The sequence below is a fragment of the Syngnathoides biaculeatus genome, chromosome 16 (assembly GCF_019802595.1).
Source record: "Syngnathoides biaculeatus isolate LvHL_M chromosome 16, ASM1980259v1, whole genome shotgun sequence".
Taxonomy (NCBI): Eukaryota; Metazoa; Chordata; class Actinopteri; order Syngnathiformes; family Syngnathidae; genus Syngnathoides; species Syngnathoides biaculeatus.
The window spans coordinates 20,975,685-20,993,869 of NC_084655.1; the positions used below are offsets into that span (position 1 = coordinate 20,975,685).

The following is an 18,185-nucleotide window of genomic DNA, read 5'->3' on the forward strand; positions in this document are numbered from 1 at the left end:
TTATTCTCACAAGATTACGACTTCAATTTGGCAAAAAAATATATATATATATATATTTTTTTTAATATTACACCTTTTGTTTTCTTGAAAAAAATATGGATTTATCCTTGTAAAATTACAACTTATTTAAAAAAAAATATATAAAATAAATATAATATATATCTCACTGGTTCTTTTTTTTTTTTTTTTATAATTCCTTTTGCATTTAGGGGTACATGCATTAGTTCTTTTGAACTTGTATTATTTTCATGAGGGGGGCCCTTGAAGTAATTTCCCAAGTTAGTGGTCCCCAGACCCCATATTTCAGAAACCCTCCGTTGATTGTTAAATCGCTTCTCGCAGATACAAGGATTCCCGCGAGACCATCCACTCCAAAAAAAAAATCCCATTTATTATTTCAATGTATTTAACAATTCCAAAAGATAGACAAACATGTCATTCAAAAGCGTTTTTTTTTTGTTGTTTTTGTTTTCTCGTCTTCTCCTCATCGTATCTGTCGCACAATCTCATCACGAGCTCGCTAAATAAAACATCACCGAACGTAACACAGGAGACGACCGTGGAGAGGAACACGGAGCGGCGACGCGCCACACGCACTCGTGCGGTCCGACAAACCTGCGACCGTTGAGTAAATATTAACACGTGTGTGTGTGTGTGTGTGTGTGTGTGTGTGTGTGTGTGTCTGCATTTGACCCGGGCTAATGAATGGAGGACAATCGGTGGCGCGCCCTCCCCGTCGTGATCGCTCTTTAGCTACGAATCCGTTTGTTCCTCGCTTTGTGCACAGAGGATCTAAGCAGCGCTAGAACACGTAGAAGACACTTTGATGAACCCCCCGAGAGCAGCAGCAGCAGCAGCAGCAGCAGCAGGACGTCGCCTCGCGTGTGTACCAAGAGCCGGCGGAAATTGTGTGGTCTAAATATATATATGTATATATAAGAGTAGATTTCCATACATTTGGAGGAGGTACAGTGCTGAATGTTATTGTATGAACACACAGAGTCACCTGCCACTTCCATAACAACATCTCTTGGGGGATATCTTCACAAGGGACAAGGATATTATCGTTTTTTTTTTTTTTTTTTAATCGCCATCTGTCAATCAGTGCAGATTATTATGCATCTCTACCAAATAAAAACACAATCTAAGGTTTAAATTGCACGCGACAACACTACGGATTTCAGTCAAGTCGGCTGTGGAGAGAAGAGGTGTGACGGTCTGCTTTGTGCCGTGAGAGGAAAGAGGGATGGAGGAAGAAAGAGAGGGAAGAAGGGAGAGACGCTGTTGGAGAGGAGCTTCCGACACATTGGCGTCGCGGCGGCGGCGGGTGCTTGGAACCGCGCCCCATCGCCGATCCCCCGCCGCCCCGGCCGCCGCTTCCCACCCGGGCCTCGGCTGCAGCGCCCGGAGGAAGCAGAAGGTTGTCCGTGATGATGGAGGGAAGAAGGATGGGTGGGGGGGGGACTAGAAGGCCTGGAACACACATCCTCTCCACCCCACGTCTCTTTCCTTCAGTTGAGCTGGACTGTCTTTTCCTTCCGTGACGTGCGCTCAGTCCGCGTAGAGGATGAAGCCCGAGAAGGTGCTGTACTTGTTGTTGTTGCCGCCGTGCGCTTTGCCGCCATCCAGCTTGATGTAGACCTCGTCCCCCGCGTCCAAGTGGAGGATGACGCTGTTGGAGGCGTAGTCGTAGTTCTGGTCCGCGTCTTGGGCGATGGCGCTGGCCCGGACCTGGGAGGACAAGCGCAGGAAGATGGATATATGTGCGGGTTCGTCGCTGGAATCCGCACCTGGGTTATGAAGTTGGGGGTACTATATGATGGATGGTCATTCGGGTCATAATTACCATATTTTCCGCACTATAATGCGCACTTGAAAGCCTTTAATTTTCTCAAAAGCTGACGGTGCGCCTTATAATCCGGTGCGCGTTATACATGGATCAATATTGAGCTTTTAGTGCAGCTCCGTCTAACGGATGCATAACTTAACCCCAGCCTCTACTGTAGCGTCTATTCTATGTGCCTTATAAAGCGGTGCGCCTTATACATGGGGAAAGGTTTCGAAATAGGCCATTCATTGAAGGTGCGCCTTATAGTGCGGAAAATACAGTGTAAAAACTTAAGGCGTAAATCCAAAATCAGTAAGCTTCGTCTCACATTCGAAAACCATGCATGTTGGGTACATTGAGAAACTAAACCGTGCGTCGGTGTGAATGTTTTTGGGTTTTTTTTTTTTGTTTTTTTTTTTGCTATTGTATTATTATTGATTGACTGGCAACTAGTTCAGGGTGTACCATACCTTTTTTACTCAAACTATATTGTTAAATGCTCCACTGAAAATGGCCAAAAAATGATGCTAAAATGGGATAGTTATTTACTCAGAGTTGATCCATGCATTAATTCCTATTGCTCATTAATAATTCAGTCTTAAAAATAAAAAAAGGTGGAAAAACGGGTTAGGTAACTTTATTTGTACCTGAGGGGATGTTTCGTGCAGCGAGTTGCATGCTCACACATGCACAAACATCATTTTAACTACGGATAAAATAAAAATGCAGTGACATCATGATCGTGCTAATAAGGAAAAGTAATAACTAAAAAAAAAAAAAATACAGCTAATAATGCTTAACATAGTTAAGTTTGCAGTTAGTTTATTAAATATGTAATCAAATATGATTAAAAATTAACATTTTTATTTTAAAATCAATGTTATTTGCTGAATATGTATCTTAACCAGAAAGCTATTTTAAAATCAAGACGATGAAGTGTCTGGTCGGTTACAGTTCCAAAGTATTTGTCCCAATGCAATTATTCGCGACCTCCTAACAAGGGGGAGGATTCACCGAGCGAGTCGAAGCGGAATCAAATTGAACCAAAGGATCGTTATTTTCTCACGTGGGCGTGAACAAAAGCCAGCCCACCGTACCATCCCTGAAAAGTCGCTGCCGGTTAAATCAGACCATTAGTCACTTAGTTGGGCCGGCGAGGTCCAGTCCAAATCAATCGCTTTCGTGCGGCCGCCGTATTTTCTCGTGGCTCATTATCAGTCCTTGCTACCCCCCCCCCCCCCCCCCAAAAAGATGGCATCGGCGCGCCGGCATGACTTTAAATCACGGCTTTTCGAGCTGTTGTCAGACCCCGCTGGAGATGGCCAATAATTACTTGCTCTCGAGGAGGCGGACGCGTTGACAAATGCGAGGAAGGAGACCCCGCGAATGGAGTTGTGCTCGCCACCTCTTTAAATCTCATTTTTCACCTTCGGCTTGACTCCCATGATGGAAGTTTTGCGGGTTATCAAACCTTAAACGGGGAGAAAAAAAAATGAAGCCAAATGGAGTGGAGGGCGAAGCACTGGAGGCTTCGACTTGGTCACGAAATCCATCACCCAAAAACTTCGGGCAGCACTCTGCTAAAAAGCCTTTACGTGTTCAGGTGACAGCGCAGGTGGTAGCCGGAGTGCCGAAGAATGCCTGGCACAAATAATTAAAGCCTCTGTTTGACTCTCATATCCGAGGTGGCGTCTGCTGCTTTAACCTTAACGTCTTTTAAAACGTGCTTTTGTGCCATTTCTTGGCACATAAGGAGGCACAATTTTACTGGACGTGAGGAGTCGGGGACGAGAACTTGCAAAATTATCAAATTGGCAGATCGTGAAAATCGTCCAACATTCACAAATTGTCTTAAATTGTCAATCGAGTCCTCTGAAAGCCATTTTTCGATCACATCATTTGAAGCTGAAAATTACGGGACCGATCAAATAATCAAATTAATTGGCTTAAATCTCATCTCATCATTTAAAACTTGATCACTTCATCTTAAGCTCATAAAGTCAAAGATGAAATCAATCCAAACATAGCTATCCATCACTTTGTCAGAACGTTTTACATCAAATTATCTTGAAAAATGAGCTTAACCTTAAAAAAAAAAAAAAAAAAGATTAGTCATCCAAAACTCCCGAAATCAATGGAATTGTATAAAACCCGCGAGACAAGGTAGCGCCGCAAATAATAAAATATTATATACTCTTCTTTTGACTGTTTACCCGTCTGATGAAATCTGGCACAGCTCATATCGTTGCGCAAACAAACGCCCGCCGCCGTGATCCGCTAACGTCCGCGTCCGTCGCGTATTAATAATAAGCCGCAACGCGTAAAGTCAACAGCGTCTTATTATTGAAGCGCCCCCGACGTGACGGATCGGGAGGATTTGTCAGTTAAGATTTTAATGAGACTTTATCAAAACATTTGCTTTGCGAGTGTTCGCGCGCACATGCACGGAGCATTTTGGAAATCTATATCTTCAATTATGATGTCCATTTACTCGTGTGCAGGCTACGCACTTCTGATCGGGGCTCATTTGGGAGAATTCGCCCGTAGGAGTTTGTCAAAGTACCAAGCCTGGAATGGCTGCGTCAAACTTAAACTTCCTGTTCAATATCCGGCACGGATTCCTGGGATTCTTCACACATCCTTTTTCGTACTTCCTGTTATGGTGGAGCGGGAGATCGGCAGACGGATCCTTGCAGCGTCTGCAGTGATGCGGACTTTGGATCGGCCCGTTGTGGTAAAGAGGGAGCTAACTCGAAAGGAGAAGCTCTCAATTTACCAGTCGATCTACATTCCTACCCTCTCCTATGGGCATAGTCGGTGGTGACCAAAAGAATAAGATCCTGGACGCAAGTTCCCGAAAGGAGTTTCCTCCGCAAGGTGTCCGGGCTCTCCCTTAGAGATAGGGTGAGAAGCTCGGTCATCCGGGAGAGGCTCAATGTCGAATCTGATCCCGATAACTCCCTGGTGAGGTGTTCCGGGCATGTCCCACCGGAAAGAGACCCCGGGGATGACCCAGGACACGCTGGGGAGACTCTGTCTCACGGCTGGCTTGGGAACGCCTCGGGATCCCTCCGGAAGAGCTGGAAGAAGTGGCCGGGGGAAAGGAAGTCTGGGTAAGCTACTTCCCCTGCGACCCAACCCAGAGAAGCTGTAGAGAATGGATGGATGTTATGATGGACATGACAAAGTTTCTCAGTGACGTTTGGGGGGTTTCCACAGAACTCCTAAAATACATTCATTTTCGCCAGGATTCAAACATTTGGTGAAGAGCTTGTAATCTAAATTTCCGAGTAGAAGTTCACTCAAGTCCGTGGAACTGTTCCAAATGGACGCCTCAAAGCAAAATGACTTCCTGTTCAGTTTCCTGCAAGTGTCCCGAAGCCAATTTCGTGTCATCCGGTGGAACTAATGTCAGGAGCTCATCTGAAAATAATTAAAAATGCAAATGAAATAAATGGGGGAATAGAATCATTAAAAAAGATCAGAGTCATAAAATTATCGGATTCTCATTGTTTTCAATCGCTTTAATTGTTTCGCCCAAGAATATTTCACTTTTCAGCCTGTCACGAAATGTCACTGGCATCCATATAGGACCAAAGATGCATTCATTATTTTTTAACCAGCCATCCATCCATTATCTCCCACTTTTCCGGGTCGGGTCGCAGGGGAAGTTTCTTCAGCAGGGATACCCAGACTTCCCTTTCCCCAGCCACTTCTTCCAGCTCTTCCGGGGGGATCCCGAGGCGTTCCCAAGCCAGCCGAGAGACATAGTCTCTCCAGCGTGTCCTGGGTCGTACTCGGGGTCTCTTTCCGGTGGGACGTTCCCGGAACACCTCACCAGGGAGGCGTCCGGGAAGCATCCGGATCAGATGCCCCAGCCACCTCCTACTATTTTCCACACCAATTAAATGAAACGGGATCATTTCCCACACTAGCGCTAATGAGTCTGGTTTATTTTTTGTGTTTTTTTTTTCCTTTGTGGGGTTTGTGTTCAGGCCCCCCGTAAGATCCATACATTTTCCCCCGAAGACCAACATGTTGAGCTTCCCCGAACGGGATTCCGAGAGCGCCTCCCCGCCCCTGCACCTAGTTTTCCCCGGTGACGCTCTTTTCCGTATATTTAGCTTAATCTCGCCGCGCTGCATCTTTTTTTATCTCGCCTGAGTGGGTAAAAAAATTGTTCTCGGGAATAACGATCAGGAAGGCGGCTCGTTAAAGAGGCGGGCCGTTCCGAGCGGCGGCGGCGACGGCGCGTGACCTTGACGCGGCTCACGGCGAGCAAACAAAGCGTGCGGCCCGCCCGCAGGCTGGCAAAAAAACGAGGTGTCGCTCGATGTTGTTGTCGCTCGCGTGCTTGCATCCGTCAACATGATGGCTTTGATTGAATATTCACTCTGCGCTCGGCCTTAATAGATAATGCATGGCGGCGAGAGTTCAGCGCGCTTTTCTTTCAGTGTATGACAATGAAAGAACAGCGTTATCAATAATGACTATGTTGGCGCGGGGGGGGAGGGGGGGGGGATTTTATAGGGCAAGCCGCAGACAGTATTTCACACTTCTCAATGAAATACTTTCAGTTGGAGTTTTTAATCGAACGGCTATTTTTGGAAATCATCAAATTTTGTGGTCTGTGGATCCCGATGCTGGGGAGGGCCTTAAACATGTCACGGGGGGGGCTGATCTTAGGAGAGGCTTTGTCAGCGTGACAAGGACGCGTCCCCCAGGCGTGTCTGACGGCGCTTTGTTGACTTGATGTCGAGCCTCCATTTTGGGCTCGACGACTCTATTGGTCCTCCTTAAATCAAAATGCCCCCCTGCCTAATTGTGTTTGAACGTTCCACTCGTCAGCTGCATGCTTAATGGCGGCTTAGAGCATCCAGTGACACACGAGTGTGTGTGCGCGTCACTCACCGACCACAAAATGAGGTAGCACGCAAATTCGGCCTTCACAATGATGACAATGCTCAATTTCATTAGCAAGAAAATGACGCATATTAAATCATAATAAGTACGCTCGTCTATATCAAAGCTCAAATGGGTGGTTGTTTACGCCGACACAATTTTTTTACGGTTCATTTTAAATGATTCATACGGTCCTGCCCGCGAGAGCTGTTGCAACTTGCGCCATTAGCAAGTTTCATCCTCACCGGGCAACCTAACGAGATGCGATACATGACTTGCGATGGTTAATATTTCGCCTGCCTTATGAATGCAGTGGAACTTATGAGTTTCATTTGTTCCGTGACCAAGTTTCCAAGTCACTCATATAGCAAATCAATTTTGCTTTGATATGATTTGCAGTTACATTAAAAAATAGCACTGGATTGTACAATTGCACACCACGGTTGTTTACTTTGAAAGAGGGGGCGTGGCCTAGTGAGTGACACATCACCCAGCTTTGTGTCCATTCATCCATACATTTTCTTTGCTGCTTATCCTCACAAGGGTCTTGGGGAGTGCTGGAGTCCCAGCTGTCAACGGGTAGGAGGCGGGGTACAATCTTTTGCTTTGGTGGCAGCATGTTGCGGATGTGGGCAGCCGATGAATTTTGAGCCTTGGGGTTCAAATCTCAGCTGGCGCCACTTTAAAGGACGTGAGGATTGGATGTTTTATTTATTTATTTACTGATTTTCAGCTTCACTAGCACATCCATCTAACCATTTTTGTAGCCACTTATCCTCACAAGGGTCGCGGGGAGTGCTGGAGCCTATCCTGGCAGTCAACGGGCAGGAGGCGGGGTACACCCTGAACTGGTCGCCAGCCAATCGCAGGCCACATACAGACAAACAGCCGAACTCAATCCCACCTCGGGACAATTTAGAATGTCCAATTAATGTTGGATGTTTTGGGGATGTGGGAGGGAAACCCACGCAGGCACGGGGAGATCATGCAAACTCCACACAGGCGGGGCCGGGATCGAACTCGGGTCCTCAGAACTGTGAGGCCAACGCTTGACCAGCTGATCCACTGTGCCGCCCACTAGCACGTTGCAAAAAAAAAATATATATATATTAGGCTAACTGAGGACTCAAAATTGTCAATAGGAGTAAATGTCAGCGTGAACATTTGTTTTTCTGTTTTTTTTTTCGTTTTTATTTATTTTTTTTACCCTGCAACTGAGTGGCAATCAGTCCAAGTATGTATTCCATTTCTCGCCCAAAGTCAGTTGGGATTTGCTCCAGCTCACCTGCAAACCTAATGAGCTTGTCGAAGGTAAAACGTTTGGTCCAGCTCCCGTATTGAATCTTTTTCACTGCTATGAATAAACGTCTTTGTCCATTCTTGTGTTCATAACAAGCCGCGTGGGCATTTCCCGCCAAACCGTTTGTACGTCTCGAGGCGCACAATTGCGAGAAAATCGATCGGCGCCCCCGGGAAAGCTTCCCGAACGGTGGAATCTTGACAACACGGACGTCCGTGTCGCGCTCGTTCGTCAGAGGAGGCCCGATTGAAAACATGACGCGGGGACGGAAACCGTTAACGGGAGCTTCGCCATCTGTCGCGAGCGGAGTAGGAGAAGAATTAATTTCACCAGCTGTCTCGTCTCCTTTGGAAAGACGAGCGCAGGAGCCTCGCGTGGTGCCGGGCCAAATTCGTCAGTGGGCGGGAAACGCACGAGAGGTATCGGGAGGGCCTCGTCGGCGGTCAACTTTAACCCCTTCCGTCCGGTCCGGGCTCGCTCCAGCCCCGCCCCGCCCCGCCCTCCTCTCGGGCACGTCTGACTCATCACTTAATTAGCGAGCTGCGCTGTCGGCCTCCGGCGCCCACGCCCAAAACGCAACGCTGGCTCTCAGCGGAGTCTAAAAACAGTAAAAGTCGACCTTTTGTCCACTACTTCTTCTTTTGCGGGCTTGCGATTAACCCTGCGACTGCCGCACTTCCTGTGTTAAAAAAAAAAAATCCCCAAAGATGTTGCTGCACTCATTATTTCAGTTATTACTACCGCCTTGCTTTTAAAATGTTAGGGTTTGGGTCTTCATTTTCATTTTGTTATTGTTATTTTTATATATTTTTTAAAATATATGCCTTTGGTAATATAAAATGAATGGTATGTTAATTATAACCTTACGTTATACAGTGTCATCATTTCTAATACAAAGATAAAAAAAAAAAAGTAAACCTTGTTACTTTCTCTCGCTTATGTATTATCACCTTCCTGTGAGACAAAGCAAGGTGTTTTGTCGATGGGTGGGGGGTGTTTAAACGGGGGGGGCACCAATTCCTTGAGGTGCATAACTCCCTATTCATGCGTCTACTGTACAGTATACACGACTTCATCCTCAACGTTCTTGTCCTATTGTCTACTAGTGTTCATATTTCTGTATTTGTTTTTAATTTTTTTTTATTTTTTATGATTTGTATATTTCAGTGGAAAATCAAGTTGCGCTAAGTTGCAAGGACGCCATTCACCTGACACCAGAGAGCAAAGTTTGGGTGTTGACGCCTTTCAGCGACAGCAGGGTTAATGTTGAGACGGCAACATCCTCCATGCATATATAATGTATAAATACATACAAGTTACATTAAATATATTGAAGCGGCACGGTGGGCTCAGCTGGTAAAGTGTTGGCCTCACGGTTCTGAAGTCCCGGGTTCAATCCCGGACCCGCCTGTCTGGAGTTTGCATGTTCTCCCCGTGCTTGCGTGGCTATTCTCCGGGTGGGCACTCCAGTTTCCTCGCACATCCCAAAAACATTAATTGGACACTCTAAAATTGCCCCTCGGTGTGATTGTGAGCATGGCTGTTGGTCTCGATGTGCCCTGGGATTGGTTGACAACCAGATCAGGGTGAACCTCGTGAGGATAAGCGGCGAAAGAAAATGGATGGTCGAATAAATATATTGAAGCGGCTTTGTATTTCAGCGTCACCCAAATTTAACACAAAAGATTTGGAATAGGGCTTCTTGTGTCAAAAAACAAATATAACATTGCTCAAATTGTATTCTTAAATTGTGTGACTTGGCTTAAGTTTACTTTAGCGCCTCGCTGCCTCCCCGTCGAGGAGGGAGAGGATAATTGCGGCTATCGCTGACGACTGAATTCGTGGGAGGGCGGCTAAATGTCAGGGGCGTGGGGAGCGGTGGCGAGAAGGCATGTTTGCATAAAATGGGCCGGGGGGCACTTGTCTGTCTCCCATATGGCCCTCATTATAATGAAGGAGCCTTGTGAGTCAACACGGGAGCATCCTTGACTCACTCGGCCACGGGAGAGTCCTCTTTTTACCTTTTTGGTTTTAATGCACGAGCCGATACGGGAATCTTACTTTGCAAAGTTTGTCTTTGTGAACATCGCAGGGTGAATTTCTTCAAGCCTTTATGCTTGTTTTTTTTTTATTCTGGTTTGGTTTGCGAAGATATTTTTAAGGCATAGTTTTTGATCCCGTTCTTGAGATTGTGCATGATGTGGATAAAATATTTCATTTTGGGGAGGATTATTTTTATGAATACACATCAAAAATATGTTCTGAATCAATATGTAATCAATAAAATACAGTAATTTCTGGACTATAAGCTGCACCCGTCTATAAGCCGCATTTGCCCACATTGAAACGAGATATTTACAAAGAAGTTCGGCCCACCTGCTTTTATGATTTCTTTTTACATTGCTCCGGTTCTTCCCGCTGCCGTTTCCGGCATCTCACCATCGATTCACTTATGCCAAGTTTACGTGCAGCAGCTCTGTTTTCTTCTTTTTCGGCTAGCTTGATTGCTTTTACCTTGAAAGCTGCGTCATGTGTATTCCATTTTCCATGATGGAGGGTCGGTTCATGTACTTTTATTCATGCACAAAGCGCGACGTTACTTTAAACTTGCGTCTTCTTCGACACATATTTTCCACCTGTCTCATTCTTACCTTTTCTGGTCGAGCGCCCCCTGGTGGCAATTGGAAAAAAATGCATACATTTCCCGCATCATTGCATAAGACGCAGGGATGAAAGCGTGTGACAAGTCGTGGCTTATAGTCCACAAATTACGGTCACTCATTTCTGTGCTCTAAACACTCCTAAACTCTCAATTGAGAGATGAATTATGGGCAGAACCATTAACTGTTTTGCAATATTTTGTCCTTTAGTATTCGTTTAACTTGACAACGGAGAGAAAAATTGGATGATTTTTCCGCCCTGAAAAGAACTGATATCATTAATTCTTTGGTGTCCGTTTTATTTTATGCTTTTATCATGCTGCGTTGTACAAATGCGCTGAGACTTGTTTGTAATATTTCACACTAACACGATGTCACCAAAAGACAAAATAATAAACCGTTTGTTGACGTGTCGCTCTATTTTTAAAGGTGTATTATTTTTTTGTTATGGCGGCTAATCGATTGTGTAGGTGTGCATCATATTTTTCCAAGCACGTGTCGGACAAACGAATCAGTTTTTGAGTGGCCCTGATTGATTCAAGTTATTAGCAACAAGTGGTGGGAGTCTTTTGATCCATTTTTTTTTTTTTTTTTTTTTTTTGTATTTTGGATTTTTTGCCTCTTATCTTCTCCATTATGTGCGCGCGCCGACACGGTTTCAGCCTGACATTTCCGATCTTTGCGGTATTTCGTGACAATCTTCATTAAGCAGCTCTCGCGGCTAATTAGGCCCGCCGCTCTCGTGTTCCACTCGGCGGAGCGTCGGCGCCGCTGTCCAATTACGGAGCGGATCGAGGCCAAAGGTCCGCCCCCGCGGCCCCGTGACCACGGAGGAAGTGGCGCGGCGGGTGCATCGCACGCGGGAAGAAATGTCGCCACAAGAATACGTGAACAGACACACACACGACCTCACAGACACGCGTGTTGCACGGACGCCAGATCAATACTGAGACTGAGGCTCAGTCTCTCTCGCTCTCTCAAGTCCGGTCTGTCCGTTTCCAACAACGCCGTTCTGTTACGGCGGCCGCGCACACACAGAGGCCTCTCAGTGCTCATCACCACCAAGAATAGCAGCTCCAAACATTGCCCGGAATGCTAAAATCAATCAAGCCTTGATGGCTCTCTCGCCAAAAGCGGAAAAACTCCAAGTTGTGCTTTCAATTTTTCTCTTTTTGTCACGAAGAAAAATGCGCGTCAACAGCCGGCGTGCTGACGGCTCCGGCTTGTTTCCATCTGCACCGCACAACAAAAGGGGATAAAAGAGGGACGACCGCCCAAAGGCACCCGTGGAGCATCTTGTTTGGGCGGAAATTTAAAAACCTCAAATCTGACGCAACAATGCCATTTGTCATTTCTTTTTTTGGGGGGCGGGGGGAGTAGGTGCGCTTGAAGAGTGAACCCCTGTAAAGGAGAGACGGAAGGCAGTGCACAACTGGAGTGAGGCTGAGGAGGGGGGCTTAGGTGGGGTAGGGGGGTTGTCACGGATGGATGCGAGAGGGTGACTGCGGTGATAATTGCGGGGGAAGCGCCATGTGCACGAAGGACGTTGAAGCTTATTAAAGGAGGAGACAGTGATTATTCACTACGGCCCTCTGGAGGGGCCCACGCTCCACTCGTTGCTTTTAATTAAGTCTGAAAGTGTTTTTGCAGATTAATAACAATATTAAGAAACGGGGGTGGGGGGAGCAGAGAGCGGAAGTGCAAACGCATCCTGGATCTTGCTCGCATACCTTTTTAATTACCATTAAATTGAGTGGGTGACAACGTAGCGTCACATCTCGTCTTGTTCCCGTTGTTTTTCTTTCTTCTTCTTTTGTCGTCGTTCCGACTCGCTTACCCTCCCCGCCCCCCAGAGTCAAAGCAGAGCATCGATTTAGGATCGCTCGGAAGGTTCGGAGTCAAAGAACGGGCGCCGGAGGAGCCCAAAGATGGAGAGGAAATTGGCTGTGCCGAAAATAGATTTGTTTATCTCCCAGGAACCCGGAGAAAAAGTTCCGGGGACAATGCCTGCGATTCTCTCGGATGGCTGAAAGTAAGCTTTTGAACGTCGTGGCGATGTTTGACACGGCTCGGAAAGAACGCCCACCCCTCCCGAGGAGGAGCGGCAGCGGCATTTTGCCGGGGTGAGACGGCACCGCAGGGCACGCCGACGTCGCCGCTCCACTGCAGCCCGGAGATGATAAAATAGCGCTTACAGAACTCTCTGCGCGCTCGCTCTTCTCGTCCCTCTGCACAGTGCGGCTTTCTGCTGCTGCCTTAATGAGCTGAGGAAAGCTCCGGCACCGCTGCACATGCTCCACCTGGACCACCATTAGCTAATGTGGCCCAACATTTCGAACCGGTCGGCGCCAAATGTGCGAGCCAAAGGGCCCCGGAGGCCCTCGCAGGCATCACAGCACAACCAAAGACTAACGAACGGTCAACAATTTGGGTTCTTTTCGTTCGCAGGATCTGCCACAAACCTCTGATTGCGTGGTCGGGTGAGACGGATCATTCCGCAGATGTTTCGGACTGGGTCATTTGCACTCGTTTGATTTTTTTTTTTTTTTTTTTTATATTGTGAAAGATGGCAGGGAGCAGCGGTGGCGTAATCATATGACGCGACCCACTTTTGGCAAATTCTCTTTGACGTTTAAGAGAGAGAGACTGCGCGTCTGTTGCCCAAAAGAACATTTCAAATATCTGGAAATGCACTCATTCAGCAAATACAATCTTTCTACCCCGCAATTGTTGTTTAAACATCATTTTGCCCAAGAAAAAGGATGAACGAACTCGTCCCACGCGATTTCCGCGCGAGGTGTTTCTCATTCCCGACATCCGCAGTTCTGTCGCGGATATCCGAAACTCACCTACAAATGTCTGCAACTGGAGTGTAGACGCGTGAGGCGACAAAATGCCGACACGCTTGAGTGGCGAAAGTCGCATCAAGTGTCCCGGGTGAAATAATCTCGCAGTTACGGTATGTTATTCAGTTTTGACGAGGCAAAACTAGATCACAGGTATCACCAGTCACAATAATGTTTGAGATATGTCGAAAGAAAATTCCAGCCCTTCACGATTGTGTTACAACTATCTTATAAAATTGCCTTTTGAATGCGAAATCCAATTTGGCCTACAGATTGGATTATGGATAACTTCTGATCGGTCTGTTTGTTTTTTCCTTTGCAAGCTGGCGTTTATTGTGAATAACTGTCGAGAGGAGAGTTGGCAAAATCAAATGAAGGCCTCCGGGTGCACTTTTGTTGACTTCATGGATTATTTTGGACCGTTCTGTTCATTTCTACTCTGCGAGGTGGCGATTATCGTGATTAACTCATGGGAGAAGCAAATTGCATAATCACATGACGTCCATTGATCTGTGCATGACAGAGTGTGATTTATTTTTTCACTCTATGGATTATTTCTGTGTCGTTTGGCGGGGAATATTTTGGACTTTGCGTTATTTCGAGTTGTCGTATTTATTTCTATTGCGCAAGCGGACCGTTTTCTTGAGCCATCGCATTATAGTAATTATTTGACACTTTACACGTTCGAGTGTAAAGACATAGCAACGTGGGGTACACTAGGCAAAATCTTCTGTGCGGAAAAACGTTGCAAAGTGCCATAGATGGGCTAGCAAATAGCAGAGGTGATTACAGGTCATTAAAAACATTCGTCATATGGTTTGGAAGCCGCCATATTTATGTGTATAAACTGACGTCATCCCGCATTCACATCAGAACACAATTTGGGTAGACAGAGTGCAGCCCGTCACCGGTCCAATTCCCAATTAACTTCTGATCCTTTTGGTAAACGGAATATTTCGCCTCTGTGAAACTGAATGAAATCCAATTGGGATTCGACTTGTTCATTCTAATTGAGGCAATTACACTAAATGGAGCATTTTCATATGATTTGGGCTTGGAAAACGATTATAAACATATTACAAGGCTCCATGTAAACTCCCCTACCCCACGGTTGTGAAACATTTCATTTTGTTTTATTATGCATTTACTATACTGCCACCAAGTGGCCAGAGAGCACACAACAGCGGGAGCAGCACAATGTTCAGTGAATTGAAGCAACAACAACAAAAAAGTGGCTAAAATCAATTCTTTAAATTCTCATTTCTGTTTGAATTGCTGAGGCTGGACAGGATTAATAGGATTTGCATTCATTTCATTGTGGAAAGATGATTTGAGATCCATTTTTTTTTTTCAAGTTATCAGCACGGTTAAACTCATTAAACTCCTCTCGGGAGGCACCGCTGTAGTTTAAGTGTGGAAGGACAGACAAAGACAAACTGTTTTGACTTTATAAACATTTTGTGAGCCTCGAGAGCAAATCGGGTGTGTGTATGTGTGTGTGCGCGCTTCTGCAGATTCCCCCCCCCACCCCCCCACGCCCCACCCCCAAGGAACACAATAATGCTGCAACAGAAGGTGTCTTAACTCCAACATATGTTCTTCCTCCCTGATTATATATCAACGCCTTTACTCCCTGGCTGTAATTTAAAAAAAAAAGACAAAAAAAATCACCACGTAGTGAGACGTTAAGCAGCCGAGGCCGCAGCGGGTCAAGGAGTTGACCTCTACCTGGCCGTCTTGATGAGTGTGTGCGTGCGGCGGAGACGGTGGCGCTCGTTAATTCAGCTCCAATTTGCACACAGCGGCGGCGTCTCGAGACCTCGCCAGCCTCCCGCTTTGTTCTAAATGTGTTGAGCAAGTTGTCACGCCTCATTTGCATACGAAACTTCCACCAAGTTACTTCGTCGTAAGAATTGTGCACGGCGCAGCGTGATCATTTAGCCGCTATTTTGCCAGTTATCGAAACTAATGAAATTGTTTGTCTTTTCCGCGAGATCTGGGCTCCAGTAATTAACTGTGAAGGGTAAACTATATTTACTCCACGTTCGCAAGAAGGAAATGACGATGGCTGGCGGGAAAAAAAAAAAAGGAAAAGAAAAAACCGCCACGGCGCCGAACGTGTGCCACTTCGTTAGGTGCACCTGCGAGACCACACGAGATCCAGTATGAGAGATGATGATCAGTTTTGATTGACACTGTCACTGATCCATATTGGCAGGCACATTGCAGGACACTAATGACATATTTCACAATGAAGACATTTTCATGACTTTATTGTACTTCATTTTGCTAAATGTGTGACATCAAAAAGGCCACAATAAAGGCTCTTTAATTTGATTTTGATTAAATACATAACAGAGAGTTTTAAATGAGCTCTCGTCTTTGTAATGCACTTGAAGCCTTAAACTGCCGTGTGCCACATAGAAATGATTCTATTTTCATATTGGTCCCATTAGGGGGAAAAAAATATTGTATTTGTGCATAAAGGTGCTCATTTTTTGCATTTTTATTTCAGGTGTACACAACGTCACTTCCAGTTTTTATCTTTTTTTTTTTTTTTTTTTTTTTAATGCGCACGGCCGCATTTATGACAGGAGCCCTGACAGAGTGCGAACTGTGTCGCAAACACGCACATTAGTGACCCGGGCGGACCTCTCAAATGAAATTAGTGCCTCATAAAAGTGATGCATGGAAGGCCCGAGAATAGCGCACGAGGACGGCGGCCGCCATTTCGCCGCGCGTTTTTAAGTGCACCCGTGCTCCTCGCGTGCGCCCCAACTTGCAAAGTGACGCGTTCGTGTTGTCGGTTTCTCGGCGTTGAATTTAATTTCCTCCCTGACGCGCGGGCCGAAAATAACTTTAATAAATAAAATCACAGGGAAGGGAGAAAGGTGCGGATAGACAGTGTAAAAAGAAAAAAAAAATGGGGGAGGGTGGATGTGATGATGTGGGGCGGGGGGGGGGGGGGGTTGTTGTTTGGCAATGTCAGAACGCATCATACGCGGACGAGGGGGGACACGGTTTGCAACCAGTCAACACATTTTTATCTCCGGGCGAGCCGCACGCCACAGATGTGCGCTCTGCACGCGACCGGGGCAATTATAGGCTCCTGGGACCTTTTATTAGGTACACCTGCACTCATCTAATACGCCCCAAACATTCTGATTTTTCTCCAAATGGTGACGATGCGTTTTTCACACAGTTCAGTTGATTTTAGCTGAGCGGGGATGATGCGGGAATGACGTGAAAAAAAGAAGAATATTGTGCTTTGCGACAGAGCCTCTTCCCTGTATTGTTGTACAAAGTTTATGTTCACGTTAAAAAGTTTAACAGTAAACTTCATATTTTGGATGCTGTGGTGTCGAAGTGAGACGGAATCAGATCGGAAAGTATGATACAATCCAAATGCACAATCACAAGTGTAACATGTAAGAATTCATATTTGTGAAGGCAGACGCGATGCAGCGAGCATTTGTTCGCGTCCAACTGATTTCGCGCGACTGGTCGAGGCTGACCGGAGCCGAGTCGGCCCAAAGTCGAAGCGCTCACCTGTCCGTTCTTGCAGAGGTCGGCCCACATGCTGGTGCCGTCGCCGCCTCTCATCAGCACGTGATAGATGAAGAAGTACGTGCCGGGAATGCTGCACACGAACTTGCCCGCGACGCCGTCGTAGTTGTTGCCCAGGTTGGTGACCACGTCGTCGAACTTAAGGATCTCGTAGCCCTCGTGCGGGTTCTTGAGGCCGGCGTAGAAGGCCACCCGGGGCACGGTGCTGTAGGTGGCCGTGCTGATAGCTCCGTTCCCCCCGAGACCCAAAATCCCGGTCCGTCCTTGGTCCCCCCTGTCGCCCGGAGGGCCGGCCGGCCCGGGCGGCCCCGGTTCGCCCGGCGGCCCGGGCGGCCCCGGCTTCCCCGGCCTGCCGGGCTTGCCCTGCGGACCCTGCAGTAGCGTGGAGGGCGGGTGCACGTTGCCGTGGTCGCTCAGCGCCTCCGCCTCGGCTTGCAGACCCGTGGAGCTGGTGCTGCTGCTGGGGGTGCCCTTGTTCAGGTAGGGGTCGCACACCATCCGACAGGTGCCCAACATCTCGTAGTGGCCGGGGTCCGTACCCACGGAGCTGACGAGCACGGGGATGAGCACCACCAGGACCAGAACCAGCATAACCCCCACGGCGGCCGCTACCAGGGTCTTCCTCCCGATGCCCAGTCGGGGAAGGGGCTGAGCGGCCAGCGTGGGTCTCCCGGGGGCGGAAATGGTGACCGGTTGGTGCGGGGAGCCTGTCGCTTAGGAAAAAGGACCCGCGGATCCCGAGGAGGGGCCGGGACAGGTGGAGCGTCGGCGGCGGCGGCGGCGGTGGCCGCCGCGCGAGGCAAAGACCCGCGTACACTGGGACGGACCCCCTCCGCCGGCTGCGCTCGGTCCGTCGCGGCGCACGTACGAACCACTTAGAGGGAGGCGGCGCGCACTTCCAAACAGTCCCTGACTTGTGAACGGGAGACGGAAGGATGTGAGAGGGAGTCCAGTCCGCAGGGATGGATGGATGGAGTGAGTGAGGGAACGAGAGAGAGAAAGAGAGTTGCGACCACCAGATGTGTGTGTGCGGCGGGGTTATGTCTTTGTGTGTGTGTGTGTGTGTGTGTCGAGTTTTTGCA

At 47.3% G+C, this 18,185-nt stretch overlaps 2 protein-coding genes across 10 annotated transcripts in view; one reads left to right on the forward strand and one right to left on the reverse strand.

Annotated features, from left to right (window-relative positions):
- Nucleotides 1-18,185, forward strand: part of LOC133514180 (uncharacterized) — a 140,602-nt gene that overhangs the window by 81,939 nt on the left and 40,478 nt on the right. The gene's annotated exons all lie outside the window — the stretch shown is intronic.
- Nucleotides 790-17,712, reverse strand: LOC133514187 (C1q-related factor). The gene is made up of 2 exons (XM_061845652.1): nt 17,086-17,712; nt 790-1,731 (listed from the first exon to the last, which is right to left on the reverse strand). Exons 1-2 carry the CDS (start codon nt 17,692-17,694, stop codon nt 1,552-1,554), a joined length of 789 nt encoding a protein of 262 aa, XP_061701636.1. The 5' UTR covers nt 17,695-17,712; the 3' UTR covers nt 790-1,551.

What these genes read in the sequence shown, in the direction of transcription:
- LOC133514187 (XM_061845652.1), bottom strand. Translation starts at nt 17,694, where the DNA reads ATGCTGGTTCTGGTCCTGGTGGTGCTCATCCCCGTGCTCGTCAGCTCC. An exon ending in ACCTCTGCAAGAACGGACAG is followed by an intron (nt 1,732 to 17,085) that starts GTGAGCGCTTCG and finishes TTGTCCTCCCAG; the next exon opens with GTCCGGGCCAGCGCCATCGC.